An 18,700-nucleotide genomic window follows, 5' to 3' on the forward strand; every position below is an offset into this window, starting at 1 on the left:
GGTCTTTGATGCTCGTACTTAACCTGCTGACAATTCAAACACCGAGCCACATATGCAACAATGTCCTTCTTCATCCTCCTCCACCAATAATGCTTCCGCAAATCCTGATACATCTTAGCGGCGCCCGGATGAATAAAATACCAGGAACTGTGGGCCTCCTCTAGAATCAACTCTCGGAGCCTATCCATATTAGGCACACAAACTCTACCCTGCAGTCTCAAAACTCCATCATCTCCTAATGTAATCTGCTTGGAACCACCGTGCTGCACTGTGTCCCTAAGGACACACAAATGAGGGTCATCATACTGTCGAGCTCGGATATGCTCCAATAAAGAAGAACGTGCGACTATGCAAGCTAGCACACGACTAGGCTTAGAAACATCCAACCTCACGAACTGATTGGCCAAATCCTGAACATCCAAAGCAAGTGGTTTCTCACCGATCGTAATATACGCTAAATTACCCATACTGGCTGACTTCCTACTCAAAGCATCGACCACCACATTGGCCTTTCCCGGATGATATAAGATGGTGATATCATAGTCTTTCAATAGCTCCAACCACCTTCTCTGCCTCAAATTTAGCTCCTTTTGCTCGAACAAGTACTGTAGACTCTTGTGATCCGTGAACACCTCACATGACACACCATACAGATAATGCCTCCAAATCTTCAACGCGTGAACAATGGCTACTAACTCCAAATCATGAACTTGATAATTCTTCTCGTGAATCTTCAACTAACATGAAACATATGCAATAACCTTGTTATCCTGCATCAACACTGCACCAAGTCCAATACGAGATGCATCACAATAAACTGTATATGGCCCTGAACCTGTGGGCAAAACCAACACCGACGTTGTAGTCAAAGTTGTCTTGAGCTTCTGAAAGCTCGTCTCACACTCGTCCGACCACCTGAACTGAGCACCCTTCTGGGTCAACCTAGTCATAGGGGATGCTATAGATGAAAACCCCTCCACAAACTGACGGTAGTAGCCTGCCAAACCCAAGAAACTCCGGATCTTTATAGCTGATGTGGCTCTAGGTCAGTTCCTGACTGCCTCTATCTTCTTCGGATCTACATGAATACCCTCTGCTGATACAACATGACCCAAGAATGCAACTAAACTCAACCAGAACTCAAACTTCGAAAACTTAGCATACAATTGACTATCTCTGAAAGTCTGAAGAACCACTCTCAAATACTGCTCGTGCTCCTCCCGGCTACAGGAATAGATCAAAATATCATCAATGAAGACTATTACGAACGAATCCAAGTAAGGCCTGAACACTCGGTTCATCAAATCCATAAAAGCTGTTGGGGCATTTATCAACCCAAATAACATCACCGAGAACTCATAATGCCCGTACCGATTGCGAAAAGCTTTCTTAGGGACATCAGATGCCGTAATCCTCAACTGATGGTAGCCATATCTCAAGTCAATCTTCGAAAATACCTTGGCACCCTGAAGCTGATCAAACAAATCATCAATCCTTGGCAATGGATACTTATTCTTGATTGTAACTTTGTTCAACTGCCGGTAATTTATACACATCCTCATCGATTCGTCCTTCTTCTTAACAAACAACACCGTCGCACCCCAAGGCGAAACACTAGGCCTATTGAAGCCTTTATCAAGCAAGTTTTGCAATTGCTCCTTCAACTCTTTCAACTCGGGCGGGCCATACGATACGACAGAATAGAAATGAGCTGAGTGTCCGGAGCCAAGTCAATGCAGAAGTCAATATCCCCGTCGGCTGGCATACCTGGCAGGTCTGAAGGAAATACCTCCGAAAACTCACGAACAACTGGCACAAAATCCATAGAAGCAACCTCAACACTAGAATTATGAACATATGCCAAATAGGCCAAACACCCCTTCTCAACCATACGCTGAGCCTTCATATATGAGATAACACTATAGGTAGAATGACCAGGAGTCCCTCTCCACTCTAAATGAGGCAACCCCGGCAAGGCTAAAGTCACAGTCTTGGCATGACAGTCCAAGATAGCGTGGTAAGGTGATAACCAGTCCATCCCTAATATGATATCAAAATCAACCATATCCAAAATTAACAAATCTACTCGAGTCTCAAGACCCCCAATCACAACTATACATGAACGATGGACACGGTCTACCACAATAGAATCACCGATCGATGTAGACACATATATAGGAACATTCAAGGAATCACTAAGCATGACCAGATACGGTGCAAAATAAGATGACACATAGGAGTATGTAGATCCTGGATCAAATAGAACTGAAGCATCTCTATTACAAACTAGAATAGTACTTGTGATAACTGCATCAGAAGCCTCAACCTTAGGCATAGCTAGAAGAGCATAACAAAGGGGCTGGGCCCCACCACTCTAAACTACGTCTCTGGGACGACATCCTACTGGCTGGCCTCCACCTCTAGCGGCCTGAGCTCCACCTCTAATACCTCTACCTCCACCTCTAGCACCTCTACCTCCACCTCTAGTTGGCTGGGCGAGCGGTAAAACACTCGGTGCCTGAACCATGGCACGGGAACCCTAGTGCTGAGAATTGCTCGGTGCTCGAGGGCAATATCTAGCAATGTACCTCGTGTCTCCACAAGTAAAACAAGCCCTCAGATGCTAGGGCTGATGACCCTGAAAACTCTGAAGCAGAGGTGCACTGATAGGAGCTGGCGATGCACTATAGGGCTGCTGATTAGAATACTGCATGTGAGAACCACGACTACCTGAAGCACTGTGAGAAACCTGAAGTGCTGACTGAAAAGGCCTAGGAGGATAGCCCCTACCATTCGAATCCCTACCTCCAAACGAGGCACCACTGAACCTACCTGAATGACGAGGCCTCCTGTCAGACCCCTGACCACTCCTCTACGATAGAACCATCTCAACTCTCCTGGCCACATTGGCCACCTCCTAAAAATAAATCTCACTTCCCGTCTCCTTATCCATATGCAATCGAATAGGCTGAATGAGTCCCTCAATGAACTTCCTCCTCCTCTCTCTCTCTCTCAGTGGGAAGTATAAGAAGAGCATGATGTGCCAAGTCAATAAACCTGGTCTCGTATTGAGTAACAGTCATAGAAACCTGCTGGAGACGCTCAAACTGCCTCCGATAGATCTCTCTCTGAATGACAGGAAGAAACTTCTCCAAAAACAGCTAAGAAAACCGATCCCAAGTCAAAGCTGGTGACCCAACTGGTCTAGCCAAACAATAATCCCTCCACCAAGTTTTGGCGGATCCAGATAAGCAAAAAGTAGCAAAGTCAAACCCATTGGTCTCCACTATCCCTATGTTCCTGAGAACCTCATGACATTTGTCTAAATAATCTTGGGGATCCTTAAGAGATGAACCGCTGAAAGTGGTAGTGAAGAGTTTGGTGAACCTGTCCAATCTCCACAAGGCATCAGCAGACATAACTGCTCCATCACCGGTCTGAGCTACCACACCCGGTTGAACTGCTCTAATTGGCTGAGTTGCTGGAGTCTGAAACTGGGGAGCCATCTGCTCCGGAGTGTGGGTAGCAGGAGTCTGGTCTCCTCTTCCAGCCTAAGAGATGACTGATGTTACAAGAATCAAGCCTGCTTAGGTGACACTATCCATAAGGCCTACTAGACGGACCAGAGCATCCTGGAGTACTGGGGTAGAAATGAACCCCTCTGGGACATGAGCTGGGCCCACCGGAACTGCCTCGGCCAAAACCTCATCATCAAACTCAACCTGAGGCTCCGCCACTGGTGATGCTACTCTAGGATGAGCTCTGCCCCTGCGTCGGCCTCTAGCATGGCCTCGGCCTCGGCCCCTCGTATGAGCTACTGCTGGGGGCTCGAGATGCTGATCAGTGAATGAGGAAGCACGTGTTCTCGCCATCTACGAAAGAATAGAGTAGAAATATAATTAGCATTGAGGAACAAAACCGCACGACAAGAAAGAATAGATGTGAAGTTTTTCCTAACTCTGTAGCCTCTAGGGGATAAATACAGACATATCTGTACCGATCCCCTCAGACTCTACTAAGCTTGTCTGTGAATTATGAGACCTAACCAACCTAGAGCTCTGATACCAACTTGTTACAACCCGGATTTCTTACCCTCGAGAGTCATGATGGCACCTACTAGTGAGAGCTAGGCAAGCTAAATTATTCTAATTACTTAACCTTTTCCAGTTTTAAACCATTATTAGTGATGAGTAGATATCATACAAATAACGAAAATAATTAAGCGGAAGACAAAATCTGATAATTTAACTTAATACAAACTGCGGAAGTCTAAATACAACTCTACCCAGAATTTGGTGTCACAATTTCACAGACTGTTTAAGAATACTACAAATAAGGTCTGAATAGAAATACACAAGTCTGTCTTTAAATAAGTAAAAACAGAAAAAATGATAGAAGGAGGCACCAAGGCCCGCGGACGCCTGTAGGACTACCTCGGGTCGCCTATTGGACTGAAGGCAGCAACCTCACTACCGTCCAAACGCTCCAGTACCAGTATCTGCACATAGTTCTGAGTGTAGTATCAGCACAACCGACCCCATGTGCTGGTAAGTGCCTAGCCTAACCTCGGCGAAGTAGTGACGAGGATAGGAATAGACTACCAAATAAACCTGTGCAATTAAATCATATACAGCGGAAAAATAAAAGTGGATAATTGCATTTAAAGATGGGAGGGGGAAATATACTTCGGGGAGTAACATATAACAACAGAATATCAAGAGGAATATAAAGAAACCAAAATCCAATTACTAACAAGGATAAGGAAAACAAATATTCCATTTCACATCTTATTGCAGGCGTGCAACCCGATCCCATTTCATATATCTCGTTGCAGGCGTGCAATCCGATCCCATTTCATATATCTCGTTGCAGGCGTGCAACCCACTCCCATTTCATATATCTTGTTGTAGGTGTGCAACCTGCTTCCATTTCATATATCTTGTTGCAGGCGTGCATCCCGCTCCCATTTCATATATCTTGTTGTAGGAGTGCAACCCGCTCCCATTTCATATGTTTTCGTGGAGGCGTGCTACCCGATCCCATTTACAAATCGAAAACAATCACAAAAGAATCCCGGTAAGGGAACAAGAGTATAACAACAACATCCCGGCAAGGGAAACAATATCATAAACAATAATATCACGGCAAGGGAGGCGATATAATTACAATAACATCCCGGAAAGTGAGACAATATCATAAACAATAACATCCCGTCAAGGGAACCAACAATGATAATCAACATATTAAGCATGAATAAATCCCAACGGAGTCACAAGAATTACAACACTAGACCCACAGGCATGTTTGACACCGACATATAGATACTCGTCACCATGCTTATACGTCGTACTTCACAATTAACACATAGCAAATAAGACAACTCCTAATCCCTCAAGCTAAGGTTAGACCAAACACTTACCTCGATGCCACGAACACAATTCAAGCCTCAACTATCCATTTACCTCTTGTTTTCACCACCAATTCGCTTGTATCTAGCCACAAGTTACTTAACTATATCAATAAATGCTAAATGAATTAATTCTAATGCATGAAAACAGATTTTATGAAGATTTTTCCAAAAAGTCAAAAATCAACCCCGGGCCCACATGGTCAAAATTCGAGGTTCGAACCAAAACTCGATTACCTATTCACCCACGAACCTAAATATATTTTTTTTTTGAAATCGGACCTCAAATCGATGTCCAAATCCCCAAAATTTGAAAACCTAAGTTCTACCCAAAAACACCCAATTTTCCCCATGAAAATCTTTGATTTTGAGTTGAAATCATGTGAAAGATGTTAAAGATTAAAGAAAACGAGTTAGAAATGACTTACAATTGATTTGGAGAAGAAGTTCTCTTTGGAAAATCGCCCAAGAGAGTTGATGTTTTGAAAGAGTTTGAAAAATGAGAAATTTTCGGCTAAGTTAGGAATTTAGCAGGTCGCAGATGTCGCAATTACGACCAATGTTCGCAATTGTGAACCCCTTCAGGACCTGCTATCCTCACATTTATGATCGATGTTCGCAATTGCGAACTTGCATTTGCGAAGGGACTGTCGCATTTGCGACGACTGGGGATTCCTGGGGTTTTCGCATTTGCGACGGGATGCTTGCAATTGCGAGCAAGGCTGGCCAGGGGTTACTTTGCATTTGTGAAGAGCCCCTCGCAATTACCAAGTTCACAGACCTCGCAATTGCGAGATCAGGGCCCGCAACACATACCAGCTGAAACCTGCAATTTTCCAAGTTCAAATCCACTCCGTGGCCTATCCAAATCTCACCCGAGCCCTCGGGGCTCAAACCAAACATGTACACCAACCTAAAAACATCATACGAACTTGCTCGTGCAATCAAATCCTCAAAATAATATCAATAACTATGAATTTACCATCAAAATCCAAGGAAATCTCATGAACTTTCAAAGTTTCAAAATTTTCAACTAAGGTTCCGAATCACGTCATTTCAAGTTCGTTTCTTACCAAATTTTACAGGCTCAACTTAAATCATATATAAGACCTGTACCGGGCTCCGGAACCCAAATACGGGCCCGATACCATAATTTCAAACATATTTTATTTCCAAAAACTCATATATATTCCAGAAAATAATTTTCTTTAAAAATTTATTTCTCGGGCTTGGGACCTCGGAATTCGATTCCGGACATACGCCCAAGTCCCATATTTTCCTACGGACCCTCTGGGACCGTCAAATCATGGGTCCGGGTCCGTTACCCAAAATGTTGACCGAAGTCAACCAAAATTCATTTTAAATGCAAAATTCATCATTTTCCACATATTTTCACATAATGGATTTTCGGATACACGCCCGGACTGCGCACACAAATTGATGTGAGATAAAAGGAGGTTTTAAGGCCTCGGAATACTGAATTCATTTCTAAAACAAGTGATGACCTTTTGGGTCATCACATCTTGCTTTTATACGTGTTGGGTAGGTCTATGGCCGAAATAACCGTGTCCCGGGCGAATTTGGACAAGTTTCACGCCACTGGCGCCCTGCCCAGTGCCAGGCGCCCTCAACGGCGCTGCCAATTTGAGGCTTCTATTTTTGGCGCCACAAGTAGGGCTAGGCGCTACTTGTGGCGCTGCAATGTCCAATTTTCCTGTTTTCGTCCGTTTTGGATCTAATTTCTCTCATTTCGCACATTTCGCCTCCGATTGTTCCCGGATCATTCCTACACATAAAAACACCTCAAATTAATATAAATAAATACATTTTACATCCTAAATCGACGAAACAAACGTAAAACATAAGGCAATATTCATACAAATATATATATACTTTAAGCTAACAACAATTATCATGACATTAACTATATTAAAACTAACTGTTAATGAGTAAGTATATAGCTATTTCGTTGCCTTTATTTGAATTTCATTTCTATATGCACTGTGCACATACTGTTCCTACCTTATTATTTGAATTAGATTCTGGAGTTCATTAATAATCACATTGCTGTTTTTTTGGTTATTCTATCTTAGGCAAAAAATCATATTTAAATCCCAAATTCTCAAATCCTAAGAAATTAAAGTTGTATTTTTGTGCGTGTTTACATCATATTTTGTTTGAATCCATGGCTTGTGTATGTTATTTATGACAGTGCACTCATCATAAACTAACAAAAATTAAAAAGATTTATTAGTTATGTAATGTGCTATGTAAAAATTGTTTAATAAGTTGTAGTAACTTATTTATCTTTTTGATTATATCCATGCTTGTACAATTGTTTAGCTATCTGCAGTTAGCTTAATGTAAACTAACCTAATAAACTAAAAATTATTTACACTTAAAGATATTTTTGTCCCATTCTTTTCCTTTTTTTGTTGTATCATATTGTCATAATTCCTAAACATAAGGTCATCCGTGATCACGTCAATCTTACATCAGCATTCGTAGTTCTTACGTCAACAGATAAAAAAATGTTTTTGTATATTTTATTTTACTTACTTTGTCAGAATTTTGCAAGTGTCCATCCAAAAGAGACAGAATAGGGGGAAAAGAAAAAAACAAGATAAATTATCGTGTTTACTATCCAATCTATAGCGCCAAAGTCAAATTATGACGAGTCTATAGGTGGATCTGATCCAAAAGATGATGAAATAACTTTTGGCAACCTATTTGAGAGGGAAAATTATAGTGATATAAAATTGGGACCGACTGAATAATTTCTCACTATTATATGTTATATTTGGTTCAATACTATGAGATTCATTATATTGAATGACAAGTTTATGTTGGAGGTTAACTTACCACAATTATTTTTTATCTCGATTTTACATCAATAATATAATTAAATTTTTATCGACCAAAAGGGCCGCCCAATGCACAAACATTCAGTATTCACGCAGGATCCGATCCGAAAAATGACTGCATCCCAAGGGATATGTTGTAGTAGTCTATCATAATACAAGTATTAGTGACTGATTCCACGGCTCTAGCCCATCACAACTTTGTTTGTATAAGATTACAAAGAGAGTAGAAAAAAGAGATGAAGAAGAAATGGGTCAAATATGGAGTATTATTTAGACAATATATTGTTAGCCACTAGCAATAGCAAGAGAAGACTTGACTTCCCTAGACTGATTTAAATTTTGTTTTGAATCTTTTTCTTTTTCTCTGTTGAACAAGGAAGTTTCTTAAATGGCAACTGAATTCAAGAAAGTTGATATCTCTCTAAGAACCAAGAATATATATTGACACACGTAGAGAAAGAGAGAGAGACACAGTTTATTAATAAAAACCAAGTCTCTTATTTGGGTTAGACGTATCATAAACCCTTAACATTGTATCAAAGTGGACAAAGATCCTAAAGTTGAGTTTGTCCGTCATTCCTTAACAAAATATTTCACATACTTGATTCAAGAAGAAGATCAATCAAGTTAAGATGTGAGGAGTTAAATTTATATTAATTTAAGTGATAAAAAATGTCTAAAACTAACGAAAGTTGGATATCCATTGATATGATGTAAAAATCGACTTTGAGTAAAAAAAAAAAATCTCACAAAATATTATGGTTTCCAGCAACAAAAAGGGAAGCAATTAAGAGAGTGGGGGCATCATTCACGTGAATATTTAGAAACATCCATTAGAAAGAATAATTGAGTATCGAATCCATGGTTAGTCCAATAAGAAAAGAGTACATTTCTGACTAACCATGGTTAGTCAAAAAGTAACTAAAATAAAGCAAGGACCTTTTGTTCCATTTCACATTACTGCACAACAATCCAACTATTTTCTGCAATGGTGACTTTATTATCCAAGTCAATTCTGCCAAATATAGGAAGAAATATAGTACAATGCAGTCTGTTGGTGGAAAAGATGCTGATGTCAGTTGTAGCACTTAAAATTTAAAAAGATCAACTAGTCAAAGGAAAATGTGTAGTACAAACTTTAATTTATTGGCACGTGGTTTAGTGGTCAACAATGTGGATAAAAATTCTGGGATACCACGATTCTAAAAAATTCTAGTAGATGATTTCTTCGTCTAAACCTTGTTAGGCAGAGTTACTCGATGCTAGTGCTGGTGGAGAAGAGCAGATACTCAATGAAATAGCCAATGTGCACACAAACTGAATCGAACACCACCATTATCAGGAAAAAGATAGAAGTCATCAATTCATCTATATTTAGCTAATAATGCACTCAATATCAATTCTTGACAGGTTACTAGAGGAATAGTCGAGGTGTGCACAAACTAATTATAATATAAATAAGTAAATAAAGTCATCATGTATCTGGCTAATGCACTTGATATCAGTTCCTGAGTTGATTAAACTATTAAAGTTTTCATGAACTGAGGCTTCAGATGTTGCATCCACATTACATTCTGGTTTATCATAATCTGCTGCCAGCCATGGCCTCATAAATCATAATTCCACTGAAAATATGTATTCCAGAATCCACCACTTAGATGTATAACCAAGACATAATGGACAAAAGATAAAGAGAAAGCAGTAAAGAGTTCTTATACAGTAATGTGCCTCCGACCTTGGAGAGTTACATTGGTGTGTTAAAGCAGCCAATACACAACACGACTCGGACTAAATAGGTTCAGCGATGTGTTTTACGACAAACAGAACTTATAATGAGAGAACTTAGAGAGATTCAGGTAATCAAAGTTATAGTGTTGCACGATTTTCCCGCTGAAGAGGATTGATCCCCTCTACGTAGTGGATTGACGTGTCCAACAGCCCGACTAAGATGGAGGGGGTGCGGAGAGTTGGGTGCAGGCACGTCCTTGGAAGTCTAGGGACTGTATGGATATCTCACACCATGAACGTTGCGAGTTGATCTGGTCTATCTTAACGGGGTCAGAAGGCGTACCAAAGGCCTGGTGCGTCTGTGATGGAATATCATGTCGTCCAATAATTGAATGTCATGTCAGCCAATATGGAACTCAGCTCGGTGCTGGACACTGCTCGGCTCAGCCCATGTTAGGTTTTGGCCACTACAATCTGCAAATAAATAGTCATCCTAGAAAAAGAATTTCCTCCCTTACAAAGTTGTACAATTTTCTCACAGCTGAAACTCCTTAGCTGAGATCAGTAGAATGTGACTAATGAAGACCACTGCAACTTATGGTAGTTAATAGTGTTAGATCAATATTTCACCAGAAAGCATGCATATTCATCAAACACTTCCTAAGAGCAGAAGATCGACCGATTAACACTTACGATATTAAGGATCTTCAGGCACCCTAATATTATCTGCAAAGCTTCTTAGTGAAGACTATACCATTTCATTATATTGACCTAACTTCCAACTTTCCTCAGTTCAGCTGAGAAGCGTCGTGGATGAAGTGAAGATGGTTTAGTCAATATTCTTGTCAATGTACACAGGAGAGGAAAAACATATATCAACAACAGCGAGGCCAACATGCGAAACATGAACACCAACTTTTCTCTGCTGGTTTAGGCTGTGATTCTGATTGCTTGTGTTGTGGCTGCTTTTCTGGTTGGAACTCTGGTTGAGATTGAGGTTTCTCTACTTTCTCAGTGGCACCTTTCAGCGAGTTGCTTTTCGCACCATCATTTACTAGTCTGGATTGAACAAAAAATTAATCAGACACAGTTCAAATGTATTTCATGCATGGTAATGACTCCTCGCAAACCATATATCACAAAAGATAACAACGTCATCTCAAATACGAAACCTTAACATAGATAGATAGATAAAGAAAGAGAGAATGATAAACATGGGAAAAAAGCGGTTATTCTCAATTAGCAGTGCAATAACATGATCAAGTCCAGATCCAAAAAATAATAGAAGGTTAAATCCATTTCTCAAAAGATTTTAAAACTGTCCTTCAAAAGAAGTTTGGCGCTAATATAAAAGTTTCTCTAATTATTAAAGAACATTAAGAAGATCACTACATCAAAAATCCCCAAGGCATAAACAAAATGCTGAATCCAATCTGTCAAATGAAACACATTTAAAACATCAAAAGGCGACCCCTCTCATTTCAAAAGGCAAACTTTTATATCTGATCAAATAATTGGGAGCAGAAAAACAACAATATTAGTCACATACTAAATACAACAATGCAATGCTTATTTCATAAGTTAAAAGGTTTTGTCTGAAATTCAACTTCTTTGGTCCAGACTCATAAATGTTATGTTTGCAAAGCTAGGAAAGATAACAATTATTTTTTTCTGATAGATAAATTCAGAATACAGGTAACGCCTCTTAGGATAGTGACACCAATACATAGAATAGCATACCCTATGTATGAATCATGATGTTTAAAAGTATCCACTGAAAGCAATACAACTTTAGACTGTCAGGAAAATCTTTGTATCTGTCTTTAAAAAGGAAGACACAAAATTGAAAAATGGATAATGTTAGACAGCAATTTGGTAACATGATGTCTCGTACAAATATGAGCACAAAAGAAATATATAGTGCATGGTGCAACCATGATGAGAGGAAAATTAATGCTATAGAGCATAAAGTTCGACAAGAGAATGAGATTATTAATTAGAAAAAATAAAACAGCAGAAAGTTCTATGTTTCTGGATGTCAATTACACGTCTCTTTTACACAAAAAAGCAGTATGATGCTTTTACCTTTTATCCCAGCTGTTATTTTGACGAAAAAGGTGATGATTGTCATAATTGCCAAGTATCCTTATACTTTTGTAGGGTATAAAATGTTTATGTTCTATTTTTGTTAAGAAAAAAGAATTTTTTTGTTTATGTTCCAATATTTGTATGTAAACCGCTGAAAGGAGAGCTTACACTGGGAAAGCAAAGGAACTACTACTGTTTCCACTCGCCTCGGAGTGGCAAGGTGAAGATGTACGAGCAGGTGAAGAAATACGAGTAGCCTCAGTTGGAGGAACAGCTCTGTCATCAGTCCTAACAGCTCTTTCATCAGTCCTGTTAGAGGTGGTAGCAGCAGGCTCTTCAATGACATTACTTGTCTTTTCCTTGATATTATTATTCGCAGGTTTTTCCTCAGAGACCATTTTGGGGTTCTCGACATTCTTCTCTATACCAGGACCTTCCGATGCTCTTGCACTTTTTCCATCGTTATCTCTGCTTACCCCGATAAGAGGGGGAAGGGGGGAAGATAAGTTCTTACTGTCATTGGATTTAACTTCGGATGCATAATATGGAGAATTTTTCCATTCCTCAGGCTTGTTGAGTTCTTGAGATTTGGATAGCAAGTAAGAGTAATCTGTGGAGAAGCTGTTGGTTCCCATTTGAATACTAAATAATGACTCATTTGACGCAGTGCTCCATTCCGGGGTGGTAGGCTTGCTCGAAAAAATGGATTTAGGAATACGATTAGGATCATAACCTGGAGGATGATCCATAGTACTATGTGATGGAGGGGATTTCATTGGATCAAGATTCTGAGGAAAAGCATCGGGGAATAATGGATTTCCTGTTTCAGCACGCGGAGAATTACTCATCATACTCCACTGTGACGTCTGAGAAGAAACACCAGGAAACGGTGAGATTGCTGGACTAGGAGATAGGGAAGCATCTGGTTCGGACTTTGTATATAAATCTCCAAGAGACTCCTTTGGATGAGTACTTAGTTCCAGCGACGAATCAGATGAAGAAGCTGATAAGTGATCAGAATCAGGATGCTGCATTACAGGTTTGCTAGCATTCGCTTTCTCCATATTTTATTTTCCCTCTAATTAACACAATTCTTCAATGCTATCAGCAACTCAAGCAAATCTTTCTCCTGCAGAAAAAGGACGAATCAACAAAACATGTACTACTTGTTAGAAAAGTTGATAAAGAGAGGGGGAAAATATAGATAGCCTAACATATATAGCTTGAGGCGTGTAGAACACTTCCTCGAAAGATGGATTGCCCCAACAACGTTCTCTGGGAATACAATGTCTCTCGTCTAGAAGTACCCACAATGTTCTTATTTATAGAACAAAATTTCAAAAGGTTGGAACCTTTTCAGAACAGGCTTGTCTTTTTAGTATTATAAACTATCCAACACTACTTAAGTTATCAGATCATAGTAAGATGGATATGTTAAAAATACAGACAGAATTTTAGATATTATGAGCTCAGAAATACACTTCCAGGAAAGAAGTTTGGAGTTAAGTAAGAATTAGGCATTATTCTTCAAAACCTACTAACTACATTTGCCAGTTCTCTTAGACGGGGGCGTTTATCTTAAGCCCCCGACTAAGATATCTAACTATGTGTAAAATTAAGACTATAAACCAATATTGTCGAGTTTAGGATGAATAACCACCATAGGTTTAATGCCCACCAAGGCTTCAAATCCATCTAGAGCTATTTTTCCAGTTTCGTCATTTTTTTTTTTTTGATAACTGTGGCATTTCTGGTACCCACCAAGGGTTCAATAGATGGGAAGAAATCACTCGTCTCTACTGAAATTTGAGCCTGGTCTCTCACGACTTTCACCCAATTCATTGACTGCTAGGCCACACCTTTCATACTACGCTACATGACATCACCAATTTGTTTCACCAAAATGGGAATTAGAAGGTGATTTTGGCGATTCTGGGGCAGATTGGAAAAAAAAACAATTAACAAAAAGTTTAAATTTTCATGGTTCTCCCTTGTTCTTTCTAGATTCATAGAGCAACAATAAATCAATAAATCAGTCTTCTACACATCAATGTCAAACTAGTTGTGATCGGCTATATGAATCATCAATCTCCTTTCTTTCACCATATAACTCTAGCAACAAATTATTTTCAAACTCTGAATCTGCTAACCCGAATGAACGTTAATAATCATAAATCTTTTAAAGTTATTATAACAAATATAAACCATCGATTATTATGTAAGCGATTAGAGTAATGTACAATATTTGCGCGTAAGCTGACCCGAACAATTGTAATAACAAAAAGAGGTATAATTCTTCTTGGTCATTAGGCTCATAAAACAAAATATATGCTCACCTCCAAATCAAATGTGCGTAATATCATCCAATGCAATTTCACAGGCTCTGAATTTGCGGAAAATTCATATTCTAATTTTGAAATAAAAAGTGCCAAGAAAGCAATTGAAAGTATCTAAAATCTTTTAAGAAATTCATAGCACCTTCATTGGAATCTTAATAACTAGCAATTTCATGTTTGCAAGTAAATTACCAACCTAGAAGTGGCATTTCTGCAAACAAAAAACTAGAGATTGACAATCAAGAAATATTTAACTATGAACGAAAAGTTTTATAATTTTTATAAGAGGATTAACAGAAATCAAAATGCAAAAACAAAAAAATTGGATTTAGGGTAGATAGAAAAAGGATAAAAAAAGGAAAATATTTTTTTTAGGATTTCATCTTTTTGAGTTAAATTTTGCATTAAAAAAGAAGGGCTAAGCGGCTATTTAGGTGATGTATGCTTTTATAAGTTATAACTAACCGTTGGCGCCATCGCTAGTTACTGTTAACATGCCATAGCTGATCCTAACGAGAGAAAAGAAGTTAGGTGTCGTTTGATTCACGTTTTAATTATACAGAAATTATAATGTAGGAAATATTTATGAGGTCATATAATAATGTGATAATTTTTATTTGTTGAGTTGAGTGAAAAGTATGAGAATGCTTACTTTAATAGCTTTTTTGTGTTTAGTTATTTTATTCACGTATTGCTAATAAATATATTTTTATTTTTCATTCTATCTCACTTTTATATATATAATGCTAAGAAATAAATTTGGATAGTGGCTGGTGATGGTCACAATAAGCTAATAAGTACTGTTTTACTTACTCCAACTCTCCGGAATGCTTCGATTTTTTCTCCACGATGTCCTTGGGGTGATATCGTTTCTTTTTCTTTTGCCGCATTTCACTCAAATGGTTGAGAATAGAGATAAAGCATAGATAGATATCGTCCAAAATAGGTAATAAAAAGGATCTAGCATATCTACCAAAGTACGAAAGCCAGGATCTTTGAAAAAATGGATTCCTATTCCAAGAGTGAATAACTGCATGCATGAGCTAATATCAACCCATCAATTTGGAGTCCAAAATGGTGGTGGTTATGAGTATTGAATTGTAGTGATGTTGGATGATGTTTTGTGATTGTAAGTGTAGCTAATGGTAGTTGAATGGTTAACAATAGTGATTGATGGTGATAATTGGTGACAACAGTTGATAAGTATGGTGGATGATGATGATGATAGCTAATTGTGATAGCGACTAATAGTAGTGGTTGGCGATGCATGATGGTGACTGATGGTGGTAAATGTTAGTGGCGATATATGACGATGGCAATGTATATAATTGGTGGTGGTTATGACAATGGTGATTGGTGGTGATATTTGAAAATGGTGACTTAGTGGTGGTGATGGTGGACTGTTATTTTAACGATGGTAGTAGGTGTGATTGAAAATTATAATTGTGGGTGGGTGACGAGCGCAAAAAAAAAATATGAAATTGATGCCCGTTGTACAAAATAATATAGTTTACTTATCGTCTCCATAGGGATTGGATTTAAATAATGCTCAAGTAATTTCTAGCTTAACACTATTAAGGGTGATTAACACTTTGGTTTGGATGATTAATAACTAAAATTAACTATAAAACTAAAATATTGATCACAAAAAGACAAGAGTTGAGCAACAATAAAATATCAGTGGGAGAAATAAGGGTCATGACAGGATAGGTGCAAGATAGCTATTTGGGATCTAACTCTAGTTCAATTCACTCTAAAGTTCTAATGATTCTCACGAATTTACTAGATGATTAGTCCAAATGTGTAATCAAGACTCCTCTCCCGATTAAATCTTAATTTTACGAGGTGAACTAATATAAGCATTGTAAACATATGCAAGCATGCGTTAATAGATTAGTCTTCAGGAAAACGTCTCTCAAATATTATCCTAACATGATTTAATCAACAATTCAACAAGCTATTTCGATTAATTAAAAGAATCATTGAATTAAACCAAATAAAATAATGCAAAGATAATCACCAAAATATTCCTCTTTCGATTAAATAAACCAGTGAATAAAGTTGCAATCAATTCAAATCTCCATAAACAAATTCAAGAAAAGAACTAGAGTTAAAATCCACAAATATCAATCAAAATACCATATCCGCCAAATCCTAACCATATTCAGGAGAAATTCATCGCAAACAAAGTTGAATAATAAAAAAACATGAATTCAATCTAAACTCGAGTGTTGAATTGAGAAAAGACTGATGAATCCTTGTGCTTTAAGTCTCTAATGCTCTTCCAATCTTCCGTAGGTCAAAAGCCTTGAAAAAAACGTGTTTCCTGTCACGACCCAAATCCAATAATAGGTTGTGATGGCGCCCAACTATGCTGCTAGGCAAGCCAACGCGTGAAACTCCACTTAATTATCCATTTTAAATTTTAAAATCAGGAATTTCATTAAATAAATAGAGTAAAATCTAGCACTCATAGAAACCTGTGCTTTTCTTTACCAAAATTTCGAATATAAATAAATCATAAAGTGAAGTGATAATAATAACGTGAAATAAAATAATGAACATCCACTAGGAACCACCAGGAAATTCGTGAGTACGCAGACTCCTTATCAAGTATTTCACACGATTCTGCCGAGGCGAGCGGACCGATCCCATAAGAGTATTTCATAGAACTACCAAGACGAATGACCCGATCCCATAAGAGTGTGATACCTAAAACTACCGAGGCAAACAACCCGATCCTATAAGAATATGATACAAGATACTGCCGAGGCGAATGACCCGATCCCATAAGAATATATTACTCTGTCGAGGCTAGCAACCCGATCCCATAAGAGTGTGTTGCATGATACCACTGAGGCAAACGACCCAATCCCATAAGAGTATTGCTGAGGCGTTCAGCCCGATCCCATTAGAATTTGAAACTTTGATGGGTCACTGATCCCACTCATGAATATACGTGTGACTTATAAAATTCAAGAAAAACTATCTCACGAATACGCACACGCGAAGATATTTGTAAAGAAATGTACAATCACAGCTAATCAAGTAACTCGTGAAGTATCTAAAATAGCAAGTCCGATACTCTACGCGAGTCTAGTCTCTGGCTAAATATAAATTAAAGCATTTAAACATGCAAGAATAACTCAAATAGTACAATTAAAGCATGGCGTGAGTCTGAGTCTACCCGAACATAATAAGGAATTCTAGCATACGTAAGAACACTCGTCACCTCATACGTGCATAACTCCCACAACATGTAGCACATAATAAATATAACTCCTATGGGTAAATTCTCTCTCACAAGGTTAGACAGGAGACTTATCTCGCTCCAAAAATTCGATAACCGGCTCCAACGCCTCTCTAACTCCTCAAACCGATGCCAAATGATCTGAAAATAATCAAATAACATGCAAACCAATTAAAATATACTCCAATACTCGTAATTTAATAATTTATAACAATTCCAAACTCCATTTGAAAGTCAACATAGTCAAACTCCGGGGCCACATACCCGGATTTCAAAAATTATCGAAAATAAATTTTATCCTTAACTTATATAGTATATATCCAAAAATCATCCAATTTCATCCATAAATTGACCCTCAAATCAAGGACTTACCATTTCTCAACTTTGAGGCTCAAAACCCCAATCTCAACATTCCAAATACGGATAAAAATAATAATCAACAAAAATAATCATAGAAAAATATCAAAATGAATATCATATTTACCCCTTGTTTATATGAGAACAGCACCTCGAAAATTACCTCAAACGGAGCTCTAGAACTCAAGCTTTGCTCAAAACACTAAAATGCTCGGCCTGCCTATTTAAAACACTGCCTAGGTGATTTTTGTTCTTTTCGCCTTTGCTGGACACCTTCGCGTTTGCAAAGGACAAATTTTCACGTTGACCGTTCAACCCAGAAATCCTTCTTCGCATTCCCGGAACCTCTCTCGTGTTCGCGAAGAACAAAGGTTCGCACCAGAAATTAGAAATCTTTCCCGACATGGAAATAGGCATAACTCTCTTTTACGACCTCAGAATTTGACGATCTTGTTGCTATGGTTCCGTAATTACGATACGGATCTAATGGTTCGATCTAATCACAAATTGAAGGTTGTTTTCTCAATATAGTACCCTTTATACCCAAAGAAACGACGCTGAAACATCAAATAAGAGCGCGATACAACCCAAACACATCTGAAACACACCTGAGGCCTTCGGTACCCATCCAATCACACACAGTTCAAAAATATAACACAAACCTACTCAA

General features: G+C 38.3%; 1 protein-coding gene across 1 annotated transcript; it reads right to left on the reverse strand.

Annotated features, from left to right (window-relative positions):
- Window positions 1-9,959: 9,959 nt before the first annotated feature.
- Window positions 9,960-14,925, reverse strand: LOC107784543 (uncharacterized). The gene is made up of 3 exons (XM_016605692.2): window positions 14,424-14,925; window positions 12,256-13,216; window positions 9,960-11,058 (listed from the first exon to the last, which is right to left on the reverse strand). The coding sequence occupies exons 2-3, from the start codon at window positions 13,149-13,151 to the stop codon at window positions 10,875-10,877; spliced, it is 1,080 nt and encodes a 359-aa protein (XP_016461178.2). The 5' UTR covers window positions 13,152-13,216; window positions 14,424-14,925; the 3' UTR covers window positions 9,960-10,874.
- Window positions 14,926-18,700: the final 3,775 nt, after the last annotated feature.

The sequence above is a fragment of the Nicotiana tabacum genome, chromosome 22, assembly GCF_000715075.1.
Source record: "Nicotiana tabacum cultivar K326 chromosome 22, ASM71507v2, whole genome shotgun sequence".
In the NCBI taxonomy this organism is placed as follows: Eukaryota; Viridiplantae; Streptophyta; class Magnoliopsida; order Solanales; family Solanaceae; genus Nicotiana; species Nicotiana tabacum.